Below are 27,194 nucleotides of genomic sequence, written 5' to 3'. Positions count from 1 at the left end.
ATGGTCATGACTCCTCAAGATCTGTTCATCTCTCTTTTCACTACAAAGGCTCTATATGTCATTATGAAATGGGTTTTTTGTTTCCCCCTTCTCCCAACTTTCTTCCCACAATCCTCTCGGAATAACAGAACTTTTGCTTTAGATTTGAAATTGATAACTCCAGATTTAGCTTTCCATGACAATAAAGAAACTGTAGAGAAAAAACGACCATCAGTCAATGTGCCAACCTCCAGTGGAAACCTTCTTTTATATTGAGAAGAGCTTGCCTATTCAATCAAAATTTCTGTATTCTACACTTACTTTTGGGCTACATGTTGTATCTTAAATAGTCTACCTACCACAGATACTACACAATCAAAGCTTGCCAAAACCAAATCAACTACAGAACTTTACCACAGTAATTCAAGAGCAAGACATTTTAAAGTAACAGTACCTATTCTTTATGCTAAAAGGTATAACATCTAATCTGCACAAAATCAGAATCTAGCTGTTTGTCACTCTCAGAGGAGAAATACCTTCCACATAAATGTATGCATTTTGTTAGCTATGAAGTGAGAAGGTTGAATATGTTTTCCTTAGTTTACCGTTCTAACACTCTGCATTTTTTATTTCCCAAGATTGGAAATTCTGTTTATTTTGAGGGAGATCCTCAGCATAGGACTAGATTCAGAATTCAAAACTAATAAAGACTAAAAAAAGGATTAAAGGAAATTATTTTATCACCTGTAGGCTCCCAGCAGCAGTTGCCCATAAAGAACCCAGCTGAAAATCTGACCAAATGTTATGGACATGAACATGATTTCAGAAATACAACATTCTGGAGTACATTAAGAAATATGCAGTTATCTAAGTGATTAATTCTTTATTTGCCACATTATTTTGGCAGGTGAGTGATTGATCACACGACAGGTAACATACCCTTTACCCAAAACAGCATTGTGGCAAAGGCAGGCTACATAGTTGGAACAGCTCAGAATGATCTGCATACCAGCTGGAGCCAGGCAGGATGATAGCAATCATCAAAAATATTGCACACATGGTTTCACCAGGATACCCTAATGAAAGCAAAACTTATCACAGAGAAACAGCTGATAGCTATTCTCTCATTTATTAGGAAAGTCCAGGTCTTAATAAATTTTCTTAAGAAAACTGGGCAGACATATCAATGTGGTAGCTAAAAAAAAAAAGAATTGCATTATAAATACAATATCTGAGGGAATGTGATAATCTGGAATTTTATTTTAGGGATGCTGATGTAGCCCTCTCAATAAGGCTATTTTACAGTTGTCACCAAGTTGTAAAGTTATCTGCCAAAAAATGCATTTATATTTAGAGAAGAAATTATAAAAAAATGTGCACACAAGATTTATTCCACGTGTGGGCCAGTAATGCTCCTACACTGGAGACTGCTAAGTATTCTAGACTCCAGCAGCAGACAGATCACCTTTGTGTCAACTCTAACCTCAAGTTACCTTGAGAATAAATTGCATTTGTATTGTATACTCACCTTGGGTTCATTATAAGTCGACGGAAGAAGTAAGTCCAGGTGATATAATCCATTGCATCCTGCTTAGATGTAATAGTACCAGCAGCAATTTCAGCATTCAAGTGGTCAGCCAGCACTTCTAACAAGCTGAAGAACAGGAAACAAGAGGACTTAGCTGACTTTACAATCACAAAGACAGGTAATATATTTTGTAGAGTTGTCCATTAAAAGGTTTATTACTTTTAATCTGAAAATACTATATATTTATCTTCTGGTAAAAGAGAAGAGGGGAAGAAGGGGGAATGTAATTGCAAGGCCAGTCATCTCCTTTACATGATAGTGGAATGAAGCTCAAATTATTTTTTGATTGGACCAAGAATGCACAAGTTTAAGTCATTCATTGAATGTATTCAGATGGAGCTACTCAGTGGTAACTTCTGAATATTGTATGTTGACCATATGATCATGCTGGTTTAATCCAATAGAGAATCATCTGGAAAGACAAACAGGAAATGAAACAGTGGCAATAGCTTAGCTAATACTCGACAAATACTTGAGGGTTGTTAAAATTACATCAAAACTGCTTCCCCCAGATTTTGCCTCATCTTCATCCAATGTTAAAAAAAAAAAAAAGAAAAAAGAAGAGCAGCTACTTTTACCCAGAAAGATCTAAACTCAAAAACACAAAGAACAAAAGCAGTTAAAGTCATTCTTAAAAAATAAAATACCGTGTCATTAAATGGAACAAAGACCTCCATTAGGGTATCTAATGAGATCATGCCTGGCTAGAGTTCAATCAGAGAATTGCAAATATCCTTAAGGTTCAATCTGATTTTTCTCATAATATAATCCTTTTTCTTTTCCCAATGTTCTTTCCCTGTTGCTAAAAGTAAAGAATAATTTGGCTTGAATAGCTGTTTTACTGCTCTATACTGCTGACTGCATGCTTCTAAAGGTCAGAACTGCAGGTGTTTTACATAGTTTGTCCAACAGAAACTGGACAGATGATCCAATAGCTCTTCCACAATAATGAGTGCTTTTTCTTTTGTTTCTAACGTGCGGTGTTTCAGGCCCATGATCAAGGAGAACCTGTTATATGAGTTGAGTACTCAAGTCTTACAACTAATACATAGACAATGGCTTTCAGGAAAAGCTTTAATTAAAAAAATACGAAGTTTAATTTTACAAATTGGAAATACCATACAAAGCTGATAAGTCTGCTCTTTGGTAGAACAGACAGGAAAGCATTCCAAACTAAAACCCCTTCAAAAAACACTCAGACAGTTTCTCTTTGAAGACACGAAGCCTCTTCAAATACTTGATCATAAAATGACCAAGATAAATCTAAGGTTATTGGTTCACAACCTACAGAGAACTTAGGGAGATTGTTAATAATATGTGAATCTTCATCTGAAAAGTTATCAAATATTTTTTCTTTATAGCAAAAGATGGAATATATCAAGCTACAAAGTAAATATACATACACAAAATGAGCTACTAGAAACACAGAATATTTATAGTCTTCGAAACAGGAAAAAGGTGTGATTACCACTGCTATATTGAAGATATATTATTTAGAAACACCACTTACCAATGAACAGAGATATTTCTTAGTTTATGCTAGTGCCATGCAGTCTGGATATATCATCAATATTTTAATCACACCACTCTTTTGACTTACTTGTTATCATTTCGAAGAAGTGCAACTCCTAGCCTTTTGTGCTAAGTGAAATTTCTATGTTAAAAAATCGTGGTTTCCCAAGGAAATGAAATGTATGTCTCCACATTTTCTGGTTGAAAAAAATTATATGTCTGTCTGTGCACCACAGAAGTTAATCTTCAAATACATCACTCCATTTCAACTACATTTCATAGGGGGATTGCACTCTCAAGCTCCTACAAATTTCCTGAGCAGATAAAGCTCCCATTATCACTTATGTTGAGGGATGAAGTTTCCTTAGGAGAACAATACTTCTTCATCAGTGAGAAATGCTTTCAGTAATGTTTATGCTTTATCAGATGTCTGAGAATTCCTCCATGAAACATGCATCTACAGGAGACTGATGTAACTAGTTGGGCTTCTTCTTGAACAACTAAGTATATTAAAAATATCAAAACCAAGGCACATATTACATTATGCCAGACAGCAGACTTTGCATCAACTAAGTTCAGAGAGACTGCAAAAAGGTAGTGTTTCTACACTTCTGACAAAAACGTTGCAATTTTGAAGGGAAAGATATGTTGAAAGTGTATTAGTAAGACTTTAAACCATGTAGATTTCTCCTTGAATTTTTAAGATTTTGAAAAATGTGGTATCTATAACGATACAAGTACTCTAGGTAAAAAGTGTTAGAAACTCACCTACTTTTTCCTACCAAGAATTTGTCACAGAATTTCAGAGAGGGTTCTGATAATCATGTATAATTGTCCTAAACACTGCCCTTGAAGAACAGTTTGCGCTCTAATTTACATGTCTGAGACAACACCTGAAACCAGAGAGGTAACTGTAGTATCATTTGGGAATGGACTGAAGAGCTCAACAATGCTTGAAAACTCAGGGAAGAAATACGGGTAAAGATGGGTAATATTTTTTTGAAAATTATCTTCCTCTAGACTCCAATATGTAGGAGTTTTCCAGCACAGGAACTTTGTTTCCCTTTCCTCTGTCCCTCATTTGTAGTATTGTTTATAGTTAGATCAGCTTTACTGATTGCTTTATCTTTACCTTGATTCCACTGGGAAAGGTTCATAAAGGAATTTTTTGTAGAAGTCTTTCTTAATATCATGAACTAGAATTACAGCTTTTCCTTGGTCATCAAACTGGGGTCTGCCAGCACGTCCCATCATCTGAAGCACATCTGCCAAAGAGACAATAATGTATAAATCAAATGTATTTGTTTGGAGGCATAAATAATGTATTGATGTCTGTATAATATGCAATACAGGATTTTTGGGTTTTTTCCATCTCAGATAACTTAATGATGAACTTCTTTCTTGCAGAGACTTATCTTCCTGCATACTTAAACACCACCACTGCAACAGAATCCAAGCTTATGTCTAATACAAATTTAATCTATTCTCCTTCCATTCCACATCCATCCCTCATTTGCTCACATGCAATTAAAGATGATGAGTAAGAGAACTCATGAAGGCAACAATAACAACTGTGTATTATTCTCCAATTTTCAAATATTTTACTTCACATTTATACAAGTTTCTTGTATAAGCTTTTCTGCTAGATACAATTTCCTAGGTTTTGAGCATGTGAGAGATAAAATGCTAAAGGCAATTTCTAATTCCTGAATGCTATGTTATTTACCACTCAAATTTCACAACAAGTTATATTAGTTAATAGAATATGAGTAGAGATGGTTTCATATCCTATGTTGTCCCTATATCACAATATACAAATTTAAAAGCTGGTACAGTTAAAGCTTACCTCTACTACTCTACTACTACTCTACTACATTATTTGCACATACTAGTTAATGACTTTTTTGAACATTGAAAATACTAGTTTATGCAAAACATGCTCAACTTGCTATCTGACCAGTAAGATAAGTATGCTTATCATCCATTTGTTTGTGTCTTATCTGAGAAGTGCATCTGCACATGCTGTTTTGTGTCCTGTTCAACAGAGCTCTGACTCCTTTTTGGTATCTACAACTGCTGTTTAACTTAGGAGAGACAATGGAAAGCAATTAATTAGTAAGTTTTATGTCTTCATTTTAAAACTTTTTAATGTCTTATTTATTCCCTATGAGCTCTATCATACCTGCCCAACATGTGGCTTGCAGTACTGGGCATTTTGAAAAGACATTTCTTTGAGTTCAGAATCAATAAGCTTTTGGCCCAAAGCTCATCTGGGTAAAGAAAATCCAGACACAATGGGATACATCAGTGAACCATTATAGGAGAAACAGACAGCCCAATGGTGAGTTGTTAGTAACATGCTTTCACTTGTGTACTGACAGGCAATATAGACAGCCATGGTTTTTTTATCAGTATATTCCTTTTGTTAGTTTAGTAGTGATACTAAAATGTAAAAATGAAACTATTTAAATCTGCTGCTTCTGAACAGGTATGTGCACAGGAGGGTGATGAAACAACTTCTTGCTATTCTACCGTGGTAAATTACATTGTGCGTAACACCGTATAGGAAATGGATTTACCAAAAAGAATAAGGAAATTGTTTTTGCCAATATCCACTATGTAATTATACAAACCCAATATTTTCTTTACTGACTACATGTTCCTTGGCTGCTTAACTAAATTAAATGTCTGGCAACTGAGAAAAGGCCCTTCCTGAAACCTCTGACTTCACTCAAAGAAGCATTCTTGCTTATTTTGAAATTACTGAACACTCCACAGTGATTCATTCTGCCCTCAGCTGCTTCCTTGGAGCCAAATGCATTCCTGATACAGAAAAGTAACTTTAGTAGGGAAAACCAAGTAACACCATGATGGAACAGTGAAGGCATAACTTGAGGGCAGCATTAAAGACAGTATTGGGAAATTTTTGGAAGTATTTCAGAAAGAAATTAATTACATTTTCATTTTATTGCTGCTGCAAAACTGCGCTACCTATCCACAAAAATTCCAGATGCATAAATATTCTCTAGAAAGTTAAAAATAAAAATGCTTTAGGCAAACCACGCCACATGTTTCTTCATAAAGCAAGGAATCTGCATTTTCTGTTGCAGTGCAGACAACAAAATCTGAATGCTTCCACCACAGATGGTGGTATTCCATCCACCCCCTCCCCCATCTCAAGTCTTATTGAAAATGCAGGAATTGAACTCTGAGTGTTGAAGTTACCTGGATTAAAAAGGCAATAAAGAGTGAAAGTATCAGCATTCTCTAAAGCCTTTGTGAGTACCTGTACAACAGATTTCTAAAACAGCATAGTAAGTCTCCAACGGTTATCGAGTTTCTGATTTCTTTAAAATACATTATTTTCTCTGTTACTGATTTCTGACAGTCCCACAGATCAACAAAAAATTTAAAATTTCAGTTTGATTTCTTTCTTAGGCCCTTTTCCTCATTCAGTAATAAAGTGAGTCATCACTGTTCTTCCAGTCAGCACGAGCAAGATACTACTTTGCTGCCGAGACTATTTCTACTAAGTTTATGCCAGCCAAAGCCTGTCACAAAATACAAGTGTGCATGGCTAAACTCCCAGGTCATACCAGAATCTCTGAACAAGGCAGTTGGTCTGGAAATTGATCCCAAGTTTCCTGCAGAGCACTAACCACTAAATCAAGCTCCATGATGGGTTACTTGAAGAAGTAACCCCTGTAGTATTTTCAGTCCGAGTTTTTTTTCGTTACTAAACTCCTCTTACCGAAAAGACAGTGCATGGGTGAAAGACATTGTATGGCTAAAAAGATGCAAGCTCTCTACTTATTTTACAAATAATATTTAGATTGTCCTTAGGTGTATACATCACTAGCGTAGTATAGGGTTATTCAATAATAAACTTTCTCTTGTGAAAAGAGAAAGGGAAAACAGAACAGGAAACCTGGAATAAATTTAGCTTGTCCTCATTCTTCAAGCTTAGTACCATCCAGACAAATATTCTCCCTGTCTGAACTCTGAGCGAAGTTCTTCCATGGTTAACTTTCTAAGGCTAGTTGAAAACACTGCAGAACATGCATTTACCAGAGCCAGAAAGCAATACAAGTCTGTATCAAGACTAAAATTCAAATATTTAATTTAGCTGCTTATTTTTGAAGTATTCCTTACATCAGTGAACATACCAGACTAGTTAAGGTTTTTCATTTACTGTAAAGTGACTGTTTTCTCATACATGTGCGATTCAACCGTTGTGCTTTAAACCACGGCTAAGTTTACGGTTGGAAATTTGTTTCTATTTAGAAAAGGTTTAAAAAAACAACAAAAAAAAATTTGCATGCATGAAAACTTCCTTTTATACAACTAACTAGGTAGCTAAATTGTCCCTTTAATTTTTTAATGTCTATTTTGGATGATACACATTAAAGGAATTTAGCATGAAAAAAGATTTGCAAAACAGAAACATTTTCATTATTACATAAAATCTTAAGAGCTCTCTTACAACTTGCATTAAACAAAGAAATACCCAGATTAGGTATTTTCCGCGCTCAGTTACTAAACAATTCAGATCATTTGCAGATGATTAAAATACATTTCAACATAGGAACATATCCATAATTTATGTGAGTACCTGTAATGGGATAATCCACGTAACGCCTTGTTTTTCCATCATAGTATTCTGTTCCTTTAACAATTACTAAATGAGCTGGAAAATTTACACCCCAAGCTAATGTGCTTGTGGCAATAAGAACCTAAGGCAGAAAGAAAGATTAATGAGGTATATGTAACAAAAAGCCAACTTTTAAAATTCCATGTAAAACTCATTATGGCAGGATTCAAAAAGAACACATGTACCTGGATTTTGCAGTTCACAAACAGTTCTTCCACAGTTTTTCTGTCCCTTTCATGCAGACCCGCGTGGTGCATGCCTATTCCAAAAGCAAGTGTCAGCTTCAGATTTGAATCTCTAACTGTCACTATAACATCATTCATCTGTAACAGAAAGAATAATTACATATTTTAAAACAGATTACCCAGAAATTTTAAACTTTTAGGATTTTTTTTTTTTAGTAAGGATAATTTGCTCAGTGCTGTTTATACAAACAGGAAAACAGAGCCTTCTTCAGTCTCTGAAAAGTCTGGTTTTAGTCTAAAAAACCAAAATACTTATATTAATGATAAGAGGGGAATAGGAAATGCACATGACTTTATTGACATGCTAAGTAACACAGACAAGGAAATGAAAATGCTGAAAATATCTTGACAAGTCTGGCAAATGCTGTGCATTCTGTTCTGTGTTTGTTTAATGCAATCCCTAGTATCAAAGGGGTTAGAACTGGTATAAAAACACAGCAAATCCCTGCAACCAGTAACATAATAAATTTGTCTCTCTTTAATGCCTTTGAAAAGACAGACACAGTCCTTCAGTTTGATAATTTTGCAGTTATTATTCATCAAGAAAGCTTTTTTTTCACACATGGAAATGTAAATTAACTTCGATTTTTTTTTTGAGTATGAGTTTGTAATTTACAGACTCAAACCCCATAGCGAAACCTAGCATTTATTGCATTCATGTAAAACTTTTAGAAGTCCAGACATAAAGCTTTTTTTATTACTATTACTAATTTTTCAAATCTCATGTCAATGAATACTTGGAATCATTTTAAGTACTATCATTTTAACTACCTTTCTAGCCTATATTTTCAAGTAGTAAATTTGATAATACATTTATTTATTACCGTAGATAACCTCTATGAAAAGCTCCTCAGTAATAATGAACAAAACTGTCTTGTTTAGTGATTTTACCCCTCAATACTCCTTTCATTATTTTATTTCTAAGACCGTTTATTATTTTATGTGATTTTAATTTAATTATAGCCAGGAACTTTAAAATTTATGCTCTTATTAGTGGTTTCCTGGTGCCACCAGCAGTGGCATGATGATATTGCATACTTATGGGCAGCATCATTCATGGTTAACATAGGAGGTATATTCAAGGTTAGAGAAAAAATAGTAGTGCAGAACAAATTAGTCAGGGTAACTGAAAAATTTGGACACAGTGTTCAGTCTCATCTCAGACTGAGTATCCCACAGTACCAAGGCATGATACTTGCTTGACTGCAGTGATATCTTCATTTCTACTTTGAACTCTGAGGTATTGCACTTCTGATGTTTAAAACTGTACCCTCTCTAAATATTTCCTGGGTTTTATAATTCTCAGACTCTAATGTGAATAAAATTATTCATAAATCTAAACTTAAGTAAGATGTTACTACTATTATACAAAAAGAGGTACAAAAAGGCGGAGAATATAACAGTCCATGTTGAGATTTTAAAACAAACAAACCAACAAACAATATAGATTTTGTAAATCAATCAATTTTGTTAGGAAGAGCAAATTACAAAGCATTTAAAAAGTCTATTTGTTGAAGTAGTATTGACTAACAGAACCACAGCTGATGGAAGTAACAGAGAACCCAACTGAAACAAAACACGTTCAAGTTTTGACAGATCAATTTGACCTGTCAATGGAAGCTCCTAAACTTTACTTCCCCTCACAAGGCAGTTGTCTGGATGTTCCTGAGAGCTTCCTATACTACAAGACACAGAAGTTTTGTTGTATAAACTGATCTGGCACATGGAAAAGAAAAGGATGCTTACAGAAGAAAAGAGTGAAAGGGACCATAAAACACTGAAAAGAAAGGTAGCAGAAAGAAAAAAAACCCCAGCGATGAATCAAGAAGTGAAGAGGGGCTAAGCTCATTTAGGAAAGGGAAGCAAGAAGAGGGGTATATAAGTTGAAGAGAGTAAAGAGCTGAATGAAAGGAGGATATGTTAAAGGATAAAGTTTATCTATGGAGATACAATCAGCAAACCTTTGATTTCTCTAGTCAACATGTAGACATGTGACTGCAGTGTGGACAACATGAATTATGACCCATCTTAAAGAGTTTTGCTTCTAAGACTAAAAAACAGCTAATGAGAACACACATATATCGTTTTCTCTACGATTATGACCATCAACATACAATACTAAAAATATTACTGCTTTATATATAAAAATATTAATGTTTTCTGTGCTATGGATTTACGAAGTGGTACTAGTATTGCATAGGCTCCCCGTGCCTAAGTAGATACTTTGAGAAATAATAGCTATATGTATATATTTGGCAGGATATTAAGATGAAAAAATAGAAAACAAAATTGGTAAATATCTGAAAAATAAAACAAGACAAGAAGAATGCATTTACATTTTACTCAATTTCTGCATTCAAATATTGGTAAAAGGTTGCTGAATTAATTTTTCTTCTCCCCACCAAGAATCAGCACCTCATGATAGTTATGTCTTTAACGTAATGGAAGAAGCCAATCCCAATGACATTTATTCCATTATTCACATCAGCAGAATGTGATATTGGGAAAATAATGAATCTAAACTCCTGTTTCCTCTAGAGCAGTACAGGGATCAAATTAGCTGATTTGGATTAGTCTATAGCGATTAGACTGCTCCTTCAGCACATGCAGTTTTGCAGCGTGAGCTATTTTCAGTACAGAACCTGAGCTAAGCCTTTTCGCCATACAGTTGCCAGCATAAAACATCCTAAATTCACACCACTGGGAATTTATTCAAAGATGTTCTTCTTGCTTTTACAATCGGTGGCGGTTATTTTTTTTCCCCTCTGACTTGTATTACAGCGGTGGCCTGTGGTGCTGTTAGTCATACCTGCAAAGCAGTGTAATTTACCACAGGAAAACTAAAGAACCCTTAGCAGGAGAGCTGGCGCATGTACTACTATCCTGTCATTTTAGCAGCAGGGAATCCTAGTCATTTTTAGCTGACCCCTTACTTTCATATAAATCACTGTAATAAACATAACTCTGTTACCCATAGGCACAATCCAGGGCTTAAAATTCTCCTGAAAATTTATTTTAAAAAAATAACTATCTTATGTCAATGTAGTGTGAGAATATTATAACTTTTTATTAAGAAATAATGGCACAATTAATAAGTTCATTAACCAGAAACAGACACAGCACTGTGACTATAAAACAAATCTAATATATCTGCATTCTTATAACTTATTTGTCTTTCTGAAAACAACTGTAATGTTGTTTTACTCATAGAAGGGTAAAGAAAATATATTTTAAGAACAGAAAATAAGTATATTAAAATAACATAAGGAAATATGCATAGTACTGACATACCCCCCCACACTCGTACAACACCAATGCAGAGAAATTAATGCAAGGAGGGATTTTTCCCTGGACTCCAAGACAGGTAGGATCAGGCTCACGCTGAAAGGTTTTGCTATCCTTCACAGGTTTTTTTGATAAAAAACCAAAAAGATTTCCTGTGCTTTCCTAATATTAGGTTGATAAGGAATCTGCCTTTTAATAAAAAACCCTTTGAAAACCAATCTGGGACTCTAGTAGCATTGCAAAATATTTATTCTAAAAAGTAAACTTTATTTCCATATTTTCTATTCTAATTTCTGAACAAGCTAGATTTTTCTCAAACTACGAAGCAGTAATTTTCTTTGTTCCTGCACATATGTAAACTGTTGAACCATTTACTTTAAGCTAATAGAACTTTTTTTTTATATATTTTAAATTTATTATACTTAAAAAGCTTTTGTAGAAAGATAGGATTCCATTTAAGCAGATACATTACCCTGTGCCTGAAATACATTCCAGTCAGAGTATAATTCAGCAAGTTGATGACAATGCTGGCTCCAAAAGAAAGGAGGAGACCAGATTGGACAAGAATGAGCTAACAGATTGTGCAGCCCAATTCTGTCCCTTTGAGTGTGATATATTGTTTCAAGATGCTAAAAACCCATACTTTCTCAAAGCATATCTGTTGTGCTGGTTTTCCCATTTTCACAGAATCCTCATTATTAGTACTCTCTACTCTTTTCAAAGCACGTCAGACTCAGACCATATGCCACTGAATAATGCTTATCAATTGTCTAAAATGCCCAATAGAAGAAAGATGTGCCAAACAAAGGAATCGTGAAAGTTATGAAGTCTTTTACAAAAATAATTACATATTTCACATCTGCTACAGATGTTAAGTGAAATAAAACCATCTCCTTGTTATAACTAAATGTTAATTTTTATGACACACTTTTGTGTCATAAAACCAACATCTTGTAGAAGGAAGTTGAACTTCTATAATGAGTGAAACATTTAGAAATCATTCTTGGGTACCCTCCTGATCTTTAAATGCAGAAAAAATAACATCTTAGAAAATTATTTTTTATGGAGAGTTGGCTTATACTTCAGAACTCTCCCACACAGAACAAGATGCCTAAACCAACTCAAATAAGAATCCTGAAGAAACATTTTCAAATAAGGTTTAAACAGTTGAGATATATTATTAAAACATATGAATAATACATAATAATACATTAAAACATAATATATTAAAACAATTAACACTAAAAATCTCATCTAAATGACAGCAATATAGCTACTCATGACACAGACCAGATTCTTTTATTCCTGTTTTATAGCACAACATTACCTCAGAACATTAACGTGGAGATAACAAGTTATTTGATTTAAAGGTCAGAGAACGAAAAGCCATCTTTTTTCTTTCCAAAAATTCTTGGGAATTTCTTTGGTTTTGGGTTGGTTTGTTTGTTTTTATTAGCAATGCAAACCAGAACTATTGGTAAAATTTAATTCCCTTTCATGTATATGTCTAGGCATATATCCACATAGTGTACAAACAGATACACAAATCCATAAGTGGTGCACACGTTTACACACTCACATGACTAAAATGGCAAAATAAGTATGGGTCTGATTCATTCTTTTGGAGTCAATGAATGTCCTTCAATCAAAGGGCCTTGAATTCAGTGGAAGCTAACTATTGCCTGATATGGATGTTATTGAATATTATTGTAGGTATGTTTGTGCTAAAGGATATTGGTTATTTCTAGAGGTTTCATAAAGAACAGTCTTAACAAGATGCAGATGGCACAAAGCAGAATGCAAAAATCATTGTGGTTAAAGTTAAAACTATGTACATTGGTAAATTTCTTCTCCCTCCTTGTACTGTAAATATTAGAAAAAAAATAAAAAAAATAAACTCCCAAGTATCTGGACAGGGAATAAATTTTTAAATGAACTCCATCAAATAAATAAGAAAACACCCTGCTTGTCTGTTGGTGAGAACTGCATTCTAACTTCAAACAATAAACCATAAATACTACTTTGTACTTTTGTTTTAGGTTAAAAACAAAAAGCTGTAAAAACATTAGAGAAAAATAAATAAACTGAAAACTTGATTCTAATAAATTATGTTGTAAAAAGATTGCAACATTTTCCACCACCACAGATGCAGATGCAATTTCTGACAGAGAAGGATTTGTTCCTCTTTAGTCAGCTCCTAATGTAGAACAGTATAACTCATCTTACCCAAGCTAACCATCACAAACTGGTGGCACTGTCTGTTTCCAAAAGCATAATCTGAGCTATCGTCCCTTTTAACAAGATAAGTTATGGGTCACAAGCTTGAATATGACAGTCCTGGCTGACAACTGCAAATTAGAATTTTAGCAAGAATGTGTGTGTGTAAAAATCACCTAATGATTATACAAAAAAAGCAGGGTAAGCATAAAGTTTTCCTTTCCCATGGGTATGTTGGCATCAGTGAACAAGAAAAAGAAATAAAGAACTACTTTATTTACAGGTGAAGTTGTCTCTTTGAGATGCACTGCTCATTCACTTTTCTGTCACGATGCATCTGTGCCTCATAATGTAACCAAAACAATTTTTAGAGAGTGATGTCTAATGAAGAGTCCTTGCTACTACTGAGGATGGCAAGGAAGGCAGCTTCTGCTGCTGCTTCTTCACTCTTTGGTGACAAATAAACTCTGCTGCATATTGTAAGAGGGAGAGAGAGCTCATTTTGGAATGTATATGGACAATGAACCTTACAGAAAAATTAAAAAACATCTCTAAGGTCCTAAGATAGGTAACTATTCTTTCTTCTCCAAGAGACTGCCCACTTATACTCTGGGCAAACTGTGGTAGTCTCGCTTAAATTCTGAAGAATTGGAAAGTGTTGGAAAGAGCTTTGAAGTATCATCTACAAATCTTGGCAAGTAGGGTATTGCAACATCATGGAAGCTGCCTTGGTCAGACTAAGGTATATATAATACCCGAGGTAATTGAGTGGACTTTTATTCACAAAAAGCATGCACATTACCTGAAACTTAGTTGCATAGAATATATTAAACACATCTAAATATTGTAGTGCAGAAACAGGTCCAGTGGAACTGGAAAACTGGTCAGTACTAGAAACTGCAATTTTCATCAAGTACTGCTCAGTATTATGAAGACTGACTGCTGTCTCAACCTTCTGAATACGTTTCAACTTTCTGAATACTATAATGGGTATGAGCCAGAAACTGCACACCAGACATCAAATTCAGGGAAAGCATCCAGGAATAACCATCCCCCAAAACCTAATGGAGCTGCCTATAACATATATTTTTCAGTAGATGGATATATAAAAAATTCCTTCTCGACTATAATTCAGTTGCACCTGTTAGACTATTGACTTCTTTGAGGGCAAGAACATCTTTTATGATTCCTCCATGGTCCAGGCATTGCTGTTACCTGCTTTGGTGGCAGTGGTTGAAGGGTTGTTTCTGTATGTCACTTATATATACAAATATGTATTCCAGAAGTTTCACGTAGTTCATGTAGTTTGAAATATAACTGATTGATATATTGCCTGAATTTGATACTTGGAGCTGAGTGGTAGAGATGGAGGTGGATTTGCCTGTTTTCTGAGAGTACTGTGAAGAGAAGGAGCATGGAGTTTTGTGAACGGAATCAGTCATAAGCTGCAAATGCACTGCCACTACAAGGAGAACCTCTACAGAGAAGATCAGGTAAGCTAAGATGACGGCAAACAAAGATGATGATAAACAAAGATCCAATACTGGTAACAACAAAGCCAGTATTGGCCTCTGCCCTCCTCCAGTCTCTTCCCCACAAGGTCTGAATCTCTGATACCATCACAGAAAAGCTGCCAAGTAGGGTAACACAGAAGAAACACTTTTAATGACTGCAAGAATCTGTGTCTACCTCAAGATCAGCCCTCTAGACGTTATTATGCATGGCATTGTTTACAGCATTTCAAGAAGACTTATGAAGTCTACCCACTGGGAAGCTTACATAAACATAGCCTGACTTTAAGCCACCGTGTAGCAAAACCAATTACATCACTGAGCAAAACTAATGAATGAGTTCTCAAAAAATCTTATGTCAGCCAAAATTATATGGATAAGGCTGACTGAAGAAAAAGTGCCAAGGTCTGTTGTAAAGCTTGTGAACTTTGTATACACCCATGAAAAAATCTCTTACATCTCAACATACTTCACAATTAACAATTACAAATATTTTGAAAATAAAGTATTTTGTCTGTAAGTTCCCCTAAAAAACAATGGTTGGCAAAAAAATAAATGTGAAAGACGGACATGAAAAAAAATTGTTTAAAGGCAACAACAATTTAATTCTTCTAACTGGTCCATTTTTATTCCATATGGAATTGAAAAACTTGAAATATTTGGGCAAGTGATTAAGACATGGAATACCTACTATAAAGTATTTGCTAGTTCTACTTTTATACTTTAAAAAGCTATAGCAATAGGAGAGAATTTTGTCTGTTTCACCTAGTCTGTCTGACCGTAATATAACCTGAAGTTAATATTTTTAAATTAAAAAAAATTAAATTATTATGGTTAAAGAATCAGGCAGGACATACACTATATATGTAACACTACTGTAGTTTTGTCCTGTGCTTCAATGTCAAATGAAACTCAGGCTAATCATGCTCATTTAAAATACAAAACTACAAACTAGTTCCATAATTACCTAAAGAAACGTCCACTTGAAATTGTGGGTACTTCAAACAGAATTGTGTTCTGCATAATAGTGGTAAGATATAACAACTTAGAACTTAATCCTCCGTCTTTTACATTTACGTAATCAGAACTGAGTAACTTGGTAGGTATCTCATACTCCAAACACTCAGCTTATTAATTCAAATACAAATCATATGCAAATGTCATTAAACTAATAAATTCAAAGTCTGCTTGTCCTTGTTGGCTCCTATTTCGAAACCTTATTCTGAAACATGAAATTCAAAGACTCCTAATGGAAAACTCTTTTCCAGCAAGTGAAGAAGTTTCAGTTCAGCACTTTTCAGGATATTAGTGGCTCCCAGGATATGGAGAAACTATTCATAATAATGTAAGTCATTTAGGGAAAGCACATTGCATATTCTAATTTTGGGTGAGGTTACTGCAGCAAACCAGCACATGCTAGTAGAGTACTCAACTAAACAGTAATAACTTGGATATGAAATCTTTCTGTTAGGCTCAAGATAACGTTAAATAGAGGTTATACAGCTAGAAAAGCAGCATCAAGGTGAGATATGCTTTTGTGCTAGTGGTTTATCAGCCAAGACAGCCATTTTCTATTTTAAAATCAATTCAAAACAGGAAGGATACAGATGTTGCACTTTTATCTCTGAAACATCAAATTTTTTTTTTTTTTTTGCAAAGAGCAAACACAAACACATAGTTTAGTAACCTATATTTTTGGCACATAAAGTTGGTATACAATTGTATATCCACTCATAAAACTGTTGATACACAAATATTCATACAGTATTCAGTTTGGATCTTTTATTTATGATTTCTGCATTGTGCTGTGCTTTAGCCTAAATTATAACAGAAGTTCCTAGTAGGAGACTTGCTACCATTAGAAAAAGCTGATTTCCAAAATCTATAAAATCCGAATATTAACCAAAAAACCTGTTTTGAAGCAATGATATACTATAATCAGGACCATCAATTCAAAAGGAAACAAATAATACTGTATTCAGAGCAGGTGCTGAACTGAGTGGATCAAATACAGTATGGTATACTGTTTGAAAAATGCAGATAAAAGAGAATATTGAATAGTTATCATTTCGCCATCACCTATGTTTTGTAATAAACAAAGGAATGACTTTTGAACAAACAATACAAAAAATGTAACTAAAGACTATACTGTTTGAAAAAGAACAAAAACATTGCAATATTTGTGTTCTTATAACAAAGCTATTGGCAGCTTTCTTAACTTTTTTTATATCACTGATTTATTTTGGTGATATGCAAGACTAAATCACTCCTAAATGATTGGTTCTGCAGTATATCTCTCTATAGATGTATGAATATAGATGGACAGATGTATGTATATACATATATACATATATTCACGCAGATATGTACGCATATACACAATGCGTCTCATGAGAAGGACGATTTTTCTCCTAAAACACTGAAAGAGATTTGGCTTAAATTCCAGCTCAACATCTATATGTCACAGATGTCCAGCTGTAAACTTTAGAGAACACTAACCCTCTTTCTTCTAGTCTTTGTCTTATCTTTGTATCAAAGGCTTGTACCACGTGATATATGTTTTCTGGGACAACGGAACTAGCAGTAATAAGAGATACACAGGAAAAAACAAAGATAAAAGAGTCTGTGTTCTGAAGTTCAGCTCTTGCACAGACGCATCTTTATGGTGACACTACTTTTAATACATATGAAATTTAGCATATGCACAGCTCTTTCAAGATCTACCCTCAAGTGACTCTTGTTTTAGAATGACTTTTTTTCAAACAAACATTGACAAAAGAAAAGCAAAGCAGCAATAGTGAAGGTAAAAAGATTCTACCTCTCTTTCATCCATCTTCAGCCATTGTTTGGGATCATCCTCAGTGGCTAGGAAAGCAATCAGATCTAAGGCAGTAAGCCTTGTCTGACGTCTGGACGACACAAAAATAAGAACAGGCTTGGCTGGAGAATGACTCCGAATTGCTGTTGAGGAAAACAGAACTTGAGAATTTGGTCCTTTAAGGACAAAAACTAGAGCTTCTCTTTGCAATACGTAGACAGATGAGAGACCTCTCTGAAGATGGCATACAGGCATACATGTATACTTCGTTTTAGGTGAGCATACACCACCTCTGAACCAAAGACCATAAAATTATGCTTAGCTGAGTCTGAGTTAAGTGCCCTGACACTTCAGTGATCATTGTAAGCTAATAAAGAGAATTAGTTAGGAAAAAAACCCCAACAAAACACCACATAACCTAGAGAAGCTTTCTAGACTTCAAAGCTTGTGAATTTCTCTCTATCTCAGCATAATGATAATGTTTTTTCTACCCTATTGGGATATGCTGTCTCAGATTAAGTGCCATCAAAGTCTAAAACTTGCTTTTTGCCTGACCCATTGTTTCATGTGTTTACTAATTGGTCTGATATACTTAAACCAATTATGTTTTAGGACTTTTTAAAAAAACATTGTCTTGCTCAGCCCATTTTGGAAAAGTCTGAGGTTGCAAGCAAATTTTTATGGTCCTACGAATAAGAATTGCCATGAAAATGCTAAAATAACCTTGACTGTATGATGTCAAACAAGTGGGGAACAGAGCCTTCAATAAATCATATTTCTACAGATTTTCCAGTATCAACAAGCACTAGAAAAATGAACAGGTGTACCTAGAATTTCAAATACTCTAAGTCACTCGTAAATCCATTTGTGTGTTTTCTCATGTAATTCTCATTATAGCAATTAAATTTATGTATCGTTAATTTCTGAAAACTATTTCCCACTATCCACCAGCACATATTGTTCCCCAGCTCACAAATACTACCCAACATGTGCTCCTGCATATACACAGACTATGCAGTTGTGAAATTATTGAAATAGGATGATTCGTGTGTATTTATATCTCACAACTATATATGCCAATATATCTATATATTTTAAAAGCCCAGCATCTAATGGATTTTTGTTGCTTTAGGAACAGGTGTGGCAGAATAGCCCAAGACAGATTTATTGTTCATTAGTGTTTTTGTACAATGCTCTTGTGGAGGTGTAAATAATCCGAGCTGTCAAGATTGGTCTCTAGTCCACAATCAATACTTTGCTTCTGTCATAAGGCTAATTAAAGCAGCTAAAAAGTCACCTCACAAATGTCACCTCACAATCAACAGCAGTTCACATTACAAAATTTATTTTGGAGGTTATTTTTAATTGATATAATAAATATTCCTTATGTAACCAAACCGAAACATGTTCAAATAAAATACGAGAGTTTTTCCTAAATCTGTCCTGCTTGCCAGCTTGGTTAAGAATAAAAAATTGGAAACAGAAGTATATCTGGATGCACTAGAAATTTTGAATTTTATGGTTATTGCTTTGAAACTGGAATTATAGGTGGTTAGCCTGACTTGCAACTTCTGTTCACAATTTTTTTAATATTTACATACAGTGGTCCATATGAAAATACCTCAGAAGATTAATAATATGAATGGTTTTACTACTTTCTAAATTTCAAATATTTTTACACAAATGTTTCTTTATGGTGTCAAACACTAAGAGAAAACACATTTTATTTCCCCTTCACTAGCACTAATTTTATTCTTCTGTTCTAAATACATTACATTCTTCTGTTACATACTGCATTTGCAGTACACTTTATGTTTCAGACAAATAGCTTTGGGCCATTAGCAGAGCAGATTCCCCCAATACATGCCAAGAGTACATACAGTAACACATGCTGCAAATGTGCTGCAAATGAACTGTGTAAAGTCTTTTTTACTTTTACAGAAAGAAGGAAAAGGTCTAGAAACTTGTTGCTTACCCTGAAATGCAGGTTTGTTCATGCTAGCCATGCGAGGACAGTAATGCTGGCCAGGGAAGCCCTGAATGTGCACCTCCAGAGGAACAGGACGTACTGATGGTCGGAAGTTGAACAGACCCATCTACAAGAGAACATTTTTTTTTTTTCAAGTTTAATGTTGAATTATGTTATAAATTGCTATTTTGTTTTTCTGCAAGACAAATACAGATCTCTCTTCTAAAACCTTTTTTTCATACCTGATTAATGTTTAGCCAGTCAGCAAGGTCTCTGGCATTTGCTAAAGCAGTGGACAAACCAACTACTCTTACAGGCTTCTCGGTGTGTGATGAGATAAAGTTTGTTCGGGACACAATGACTTCCAATACTGGGCCTCTCTCATCCCCTAGTAAATGAAAATTGCATTGAAAAACAGACAAAAAGAAAAGCTTCAGATGTCAAGAAGCATATTCACATCACAAATACCAACACACTTGTTCAAATTTAGCAACAATTCTCATTAAAAATAACAAGACATGCTCACCCAGAAGATGGATCTCATCTATGATAAGAATGGCAACTTTCTGAACATAGCTTCTGTTCTGCCAGCTCCTGCTGACACCATCCCACTTCTCTGGGGTAGTAACAATCAGGTCAGCTTGGGCAATGGCTCTCATATCAGGAGTCACATCTCCTGTCAACTCTACAACCCTGTAATCAAGAAAGATGGTGGCTTGGCTTTGCAAAGCTTTAAAATATCCTAATGTTCAAATATTTACTCCTAAACTTAAACTCTTAAAAAGACTGAAGTAATTTTGTTTCTTATCAAATGCATTTAATGGGATTTTTGAAATTGTTTTAAGTAAATAAACTTATCTCTTGTGTTTCCTCAGCAAATACCATATAAATACCAAATACCATTCCTGAGCAAAACCATATAGAAAGAAGAGGACAAATACGAGTCCCAACCCATCTATGGTTAGTTTTTCAAAATGAAGGTAACATTATAGTAGTATGATACAATGTGAATCATAACATCCTGTCATATCCAGGATGAAAGTTTTCTAGGAAGCTATTAAATTGCTGCATGCTGTTCTGCATAGATCTCTGGTTTGAATAACAAAGCTAAACTGCAGTAGGCATTGCATTTGTTGGTGAAGATCCATTAAGACTGGTGCAGAAATTATTCTGAGATCATTTTTTGGGAAGATTAGCAGAGTTTTTCCAACTGTTTGCCTCGTTAGGTTTTCTATAAACAGCATTTATGATGATCCATCATTTTAGATGGATCCATTATAATGGATTTTTGACATTTCAATGACACATTCTACATCCAGCTGAATAAAAATTCCTCACAGTAATGTGCATCTTCTGTTCAAAATTTCAGTCACAAGTAATTGTAAATTTCAAAAAGGAAATATTACCTGAAAATATCCTAACTCAGTGCTACAAAAATAACAGGAATATCACTGGTAACTTCATGTACACAGAGTTGCACTTCTTTCTCATGAAACCTCTGGTGTGCTTTGAGCTTAACTTAGGAAAACAGCTATATATAGAAAAGGCAAAGGCCCTAAATAATGCATCCTATGGATAAAAATTTTAATTCAGGAAACTATAATTATAATGATATATGTATGAAATATATAATATATAATAATATATACAATACATATATAATAATATATATAATTAGATATAATAATATAATTGTAAAACTATAACCATCACCATGATTGATATACCTCATAGATCATAAAGTAATGGTTGAACACTACCTGAGAAGATTAGCAAGAAATTAATGTTACAAGCAATAAAATTATATTAATTTATATATGAAGGGCATCATATGACAACTAGTACACAGTCCATGGAAGTCCTGTATGTTCCTTAGAGCTCAGGTTTGTAACGAAAACTTATTTTGAGTTACACTTTCAATCTCCAAGGACATTGTAGAGTGAAATCTCAGCTTCATATTTGTTATACTGACAAGTAAGGAGAATGAAAATAGCTCGGTATCAAAGTGTATCCCTTTCTCAGCTTTGATTTTGCTATTACTGCAATGACTATTGACAGCGTTTTTTAAGAACTAGAAATTTGAAGGATAAAAGAACCTATTTTGAAATACTCATAGGTATTCTGTAGATTTTATTCATACTTGGTGGGCTGTTCTTTTGCTTCTCATTTCTCTGATTAGGTAAGGAGAAACATACTTTTTACCCAGTTTTTCTTCAATCCTAACTTTCCAGTCCTCAATTCTCTCACGGACGAGTGCTTTTAAGGGAGCAATATACACTGCCTGGGAAAGAAATGTCACAAGACCAGAAGTTAAACAAGAAACCTTTTTATAAAGTACCTGCAACATATAATATTTGTGAGATTTGAACATACTCGTAATCTATAAAACAATAAGGTCTGAGTTCCTTAAATGACCTATAATGGGATTATATTTAAAACAGACATAATGTTTTGTTTCCTGAGATGTTAATAAGCAAAAAATTAAGATAAAGAATAATTTCTTGAAATTGAAATATTTAGCACACCATCTAAAATAAAACCCCACTTATATAAATAATGTCTTTTTCTTTATTTTTTTTTTTTTAACCAGGACTATAAAATCAGCAAATTACCATTATAGAACAGAAATAATCTGAATTTCTAGCAAGCAATATCTTACCTGATTTCTAGTTATGTCATTAAATTGTTAAAACATTACAAGTTAAATAAAAAAGCTGATTAATTTAAGCTAAATGTCCCAACATTTTTCTCAAAGAAGCCTGCAGTGCAGAGGGGAATACTCTCACATGTACAAACAATATTTACTTACAGATTTATGGTCAAAAACTCGGAAGTTTTTGAACATGAAGAAACTGCTCATGAAGAGCAGGTTTTCAGCTTTATTTAAAACCTAAAATATATATTCCCTTAAAAACTGGGTTTTTTGTATGTCACAGATATTCTGAAAGTGTATGACTGTTTTTTTTACCTCACTTGAACTAACTAATTACATGAAGATATTGAAATTTCAAAGATGATTAAGGTATTTATGTACACAATTTCTGTTAACTCAAAGTTTATTCTTTTCTTAAATCTTACACTCAGATACAAACATCTTTTCAAAGACTTTAAAGTTAAAATGTGGTTAACTAAGACAAGATGGCTAAGTCAAGAAACAGATACATATTCACTTTGAAAACAACTTTGAGTTATTCAGCTTTTAGGAAATTTAAAGCATGGGGTAAGCAGCAACAGAAAATTGGCTTGTAATAATTGCAACTTTTTTGTTTAAATAAGAGAGAGACACTGGGCTAGCTGTTTTCGCGTGGACGGGAATTAATAAAACAGTACTACTGGTAGTAGAAGGAGATTAAAGTAGGAAATGAAGTTAGGTAAGGAAGAAAAGGAAATACAGCATGCCTGTATGTCATGTTTGTAGATTTAACTCTAGTAGTACACTGATTAAAATAAAAAATTGAAATAAAAACATAATGTACATAATGAAATGCCATTTCGTATCCAGACAGATATAAATTGGAGACATTAAAATTCAGTTTCCCAAAGTATTTTTCTAGACTTCTGAATTACTGAAAACATGATAACACAAAATGAGTCTAATAAACCTATTTTACAAACCTTTGATGTGGGATACTTGTTAAAAACTCTAAAGATGGCTAATTCAGCTGCAACAGTTTTTCCAGAACCTGTAGGCGCTCCAAGAAGAACATTGCAGTCTGTGTGATAAAGGGTATGAAATATCTGTGTCTGGATAGGATTGAAGTGTGTGAATTTGTACAGGACTTCATATTCTGGATGTCCCAAGGCTGTGACAGGCAAAGGCTGAAGATCCAGAAGCTCTATAACCACAAAATAATTGTAAGACAAGATATGCCATGACATAGCATAGCTTACTATGAAGATATATATATATACACACCAGTAATTTAGTAGAAAACAACTTACATTGGAAAATGTTTTACTTAGTATCTCATATCACACAGAGTCCTTATTTGTTTGGCAATTGTTCACTTTGATGAATAATGAGAAGTTGTTTTTATAGCTCTGAAATATTTCTGCAAGTACTGTTTTAAGTACTCTGATAGCTGTGAACCAGTATTTGCATAGATTAATCTTTTGCTTATACCTGTTTTCTTTTTACCTTTACTACTTACACGTAGTAAGTTCTAAACTCACTGTACTAGATCACATGTATGTTGAGATCTTAACGATAAGAGAATGTGGAGTATTTCAAGTTCAAGGAAAAAATCTATTAAGGAAGGATGGAAGGATTCTTTGGAGTTTCCAAGTTGGAAACTAATACAAATCAGATGAGTACAACTAAATTTTGCATCTAATCCTTTAAACATGTAATTAAAGACATAATCTTAATAAATAAACAAACAGCTTTTCAATATATGATTCTCAATATATCTTGAGGGCATCTGCTATCCAAACAATTAGAGACTCTGGAATTTGGAAGATGATATATATAACCAGATTGGATTTGGAATTCTACCAAATTAAGGAGACTGCAGTGATTCTGCTATGCAGATGCTTGCTTTGAAGTTTGGTTTGCTTTTTTTTTTTTTGTGGCTGGAGGTCTCCCTGTCTTTTCAGGGTGCTTCGCATTAAGGTATGATATGGGAGTCATAAAATCTACTGAGGCAATGATGCCTAATATTCTTCACATGTTTTTCACTGATACCTTATGGCTGTTTTATCATTCCCACTGAAACGGTGATTTCTTGGGCTCTGTCAAGGATAGAGAAGGCTTTTTTTTGCCTAGCAGGGCCTCTACGTACTTCATTGTTGAGTGGGAACCAGATGGGAATTGAAATCAATTACCATAAATCCTAGAGGCTCCATAACTGGTGATGTGTAAATATCTTTCTGTTTCTTCTGAATAGTAGTCAGTGATCAGTCAATTAGATAAAAAAGGTTACACATGCTTTTCCAGGCAGTGTAGGTACAGTATAACAATAGCTAAACACTTCACAAACACATGTGAATTTATGCATGCCAGAGGACAACACCGTATGAGAAGGGTGTATTTCTGAAGGCACTCACTTCACAGACTGCTAGATGAAGCCAAATGTAATTGCAGTGGAAAGGTTTTACAATGACATCAGGCCCAATGAATGTATAAAGCAATTTATGTATCCAGAAAAAAAGAAGCAAAACACAAACATATGCTTCTGTGCCAAGTGTTAAAAAGAGGGGGAGGGGAAGGCCACGACTTGATGAGATGAAATGTGGGGCTGTGTTGTAACAGTGCTAGGTATGATGAATTTATCTTCGCAAAAATAGTAAAATATTTCATATTTTCAAAAGATGTTTGTTTTTTCTTTGATGAAGGCCATTTATATTACACTTAAAGATTATTTTTAACCAGTCCAGAAGAAAAGTAATGCTTACAAGCACTAAGATAAGACATACTGTAACAAAGAGACTGACTTAGTTTTATATGACAATTTTCTTATGGTTTATAGAGAACCTGGAGTAACTAAAAGGCTGGTATTATGCTGAGATGAAATGAGCTGCCTTTTGTTCAGGAACTGAAAAATTTAGAGAGCTGGAGAAGAAATATCACGAAGTGATATTCCATAAACTCTTTTCTGATGAAGCAGAAGTAAGAGTTTTGTTGCACTACCATAAGAAAAATCAATATCAGCAATATTAATTAAAGCAAAAGGATCAAATTTTAAGTTACCTGTGTGGGGTGGATGCCTCTCTGGAAGAATCAAATGTTGAAAATTTATGATACATACAGCTTCTGCTCCTAACCATCTATCAGACACAGCTCGAATGTAATATTGAGAAGGAAGAGGTTCAAAAATTGGGATTGTGAACACCAGCAGTTGAGGTTCTTTAGTAATAACCTAGTGCAAACAGGTAGATAATAATTACTGTGCAGAAAAATCAATAACTCGAAAAATCATAGTTTGCCTCACTTTCGTAAGTATTACTAATGCAAAACAATAAAGTATGTGTGCACCTCCATGTGCTAAATATTTACACCTTTACAAAATATTTCACCACTGGGAATATATTTTGCTTCCATGGTCTTCAAAGGACAAAACTAAGGCTCTCTCTTCATCTTTTTCTTTAACAGACAAAACCATTAGAGCCTTTAGTTTTTTCACCTGAAAATAACTGTCCCAGCAAAGAAGCAAGAAAAGAAGTGACATTTGAGATAAGAAAACATTGTTGTGGGAGTCCAAGCTTATCTAGTACATCTGAATCTGAAATCTTTGCTACTGATTTAAAAATGTGCTTGGGTCAAAATACTGTTTGACATTACAAATCCTCATCTCACTAACTTTATTTTTGTCTTGCTGTGAGATTCTGAATAAAATCTGTTACCTGTTTCTTTTGAATGATGAAGTACTCTGAATGATAAATGTGATCATTAGTAGGATCTTCTACCCAAATCCACCAGGGCTCTCCAACAGTGCCATGTACCTTTAAGAGTAGAAAAGATAGCCTTGTTTGAGTTGTAACAAGGTTCTCTAGGTTTGGTAGGTATATTAGATATTTTTCTAAATGACACAGGCTCGCAAAGGAATACAGAAACACAGAAAGCACAAAATAACATTTTGAATTAGGTCAGTCTGCTTAAAGATAATGTTTCAGTAAGAGTTTGCTTAAAATATGTATCATATAAATGGACATGTTATAAATGTAACTGAAGGTAGTGCCTCAGCTCTTTAGAGTAGACTGAACTGCCAGAGTTTCCTCTAGATTTCTATGAATGCTTTTTCTTTATTCTTCCCCGTACTTCTGCCTTCGGATTCTGTATAGAGGATTGTCTTTTGCTATTGTCTGCTCATTTTTCGACCAAAAACATTCTCTCAGGAAAAAATTGACACTGAATTGTGACATTCCTCTCTCCTTCTGTCTCTTCCTCTCTCCTCTAGAAAGACACAGGAAGGGGATTCAGAAGGCTATAGATTGTAGTCATTGCTACAGGTGAAGTGAGCAGAACATAAATAGAGCTGTCTCTTGATGATGTCCCTGCCATCTGGCAACAGTTTTTTCCATCGTAGATTTCTGTTTGTTTTGCTGTGCACCTTACTTTGCAATACCACCCACAAATCATAGCTAGGAGGGATTCTCTGTTAAGACTTTTTTGTTTCTTTAACAGAACTTGCGCCAGTGAACAAGTATTTTACTTAAATATCTAGGAAAATAAAGAAAACTGCATAGTACAGGTGCACAGAAGACATACTATTAAGTGAACATAAATTTCTGATGTTTCTGATGAGGACTGTGATAAATTGCAAAATCAGAAGATGAAAAAAAAAAGTTGGAATTATTCCTGAACTAAATAGAAACAAAAAAGACAAAGTGCATAGTTGCTTCTAAAGGCAATTACAACACTGCAGGAATTTGGCATTGATTCACACTACACATTAGTTTCAGCATAATTTGTTCATGTGG

The 27,194-nt window shown here is 34.2% G+C and overlaps 1 protein-coding gene across 2 annotated transcripts in view; it reads right to left on the bottom strand.

Annotated features, from left to right (window-relative positions):
- Nucleotides 1-27,194, bottom strand: part of ASCC3 (activating signal cointegrator 1 complex subunit 3) — a 259,967-nt gene that overhangs the window by 48,147 nt on the left and 184,626 nt on the right. For both annotated transcript variants that reach the window (XM_050316537.1, XM_050316536.1), the window contains exons 23-34: nucleotides 26,118-26,216; nucleotides 25,465-25,633; nucleotides 23,391-23,611; nucleotides 21,971-22,056; nucleotides 20,302-20,468; nucleotides 20,018-20,163; nucleotides 19,782-19,902; nucleotides 17,807-17,949; nucleotides 7,916-8,053; nucleotides 7,692-7,812; nucleotides 4,212-4,344; nucleotides 1,508-1,633 (exon numbers count right to left, since the gene is read on the bottom strand). In XM_050316537.1, coding sequence (XP_050172494.1) covers nucleotides 1,508-1,633; nucleotides 4,212-4,344; nucleotides 7,692-7,812; nucleotides 7,916-8,053; nucleotides 17,807-17,949; nucleotides 19,782-19,902; nucleotides 20,018-20,163; nucleotides 20,302-20,468; nucleotides 21,971-22,056; nucleotides 23,391-23,611; nucleotides 25,465-25,633; nucleotides 26,118-26,216 — 1,670 coding nt within the window. The remainder of the gene's footprint in view (nucleotides 1-1,507; nucleotides 1,634-4,211; nucleotides 4,345-7,691; nucleotides 7,813-7,915; nucleotides 8,054-17,806; nucleotides 17,950-19,781; nucleotides 19,903-20,017; nucleotides 20,164-20,301; nucleotides 20,469-21,970; nucleotides 22,057-23,390; nucleotides 23,612-25,464; nucleotides 25,634-26,117; nucleotides 26,217-27,194) is intronic.

Source organism: Myiozetetes cayanensis, unplaced genomic scaffold (genome assembly GCF_022539395.1).
Source record: "Myiozetetes cayanensis isolate MyiCay16 unplaced genomic scaffold, myiCay2020 scf2-11, whole genome shotgun sequence".
Classification (NCBI taxonomy): Eukaryota; Metazoa; Chordata; class Aves; order Passeriformes; family Tyrannidae; genus Myiozetetes; species Myiozetetes cayanensis.
The sequence above is the reverse complement of the archived record's forward strand: the minus strand, read 5'-3'. Positions and strand labels throughout refer to the sequence as shown.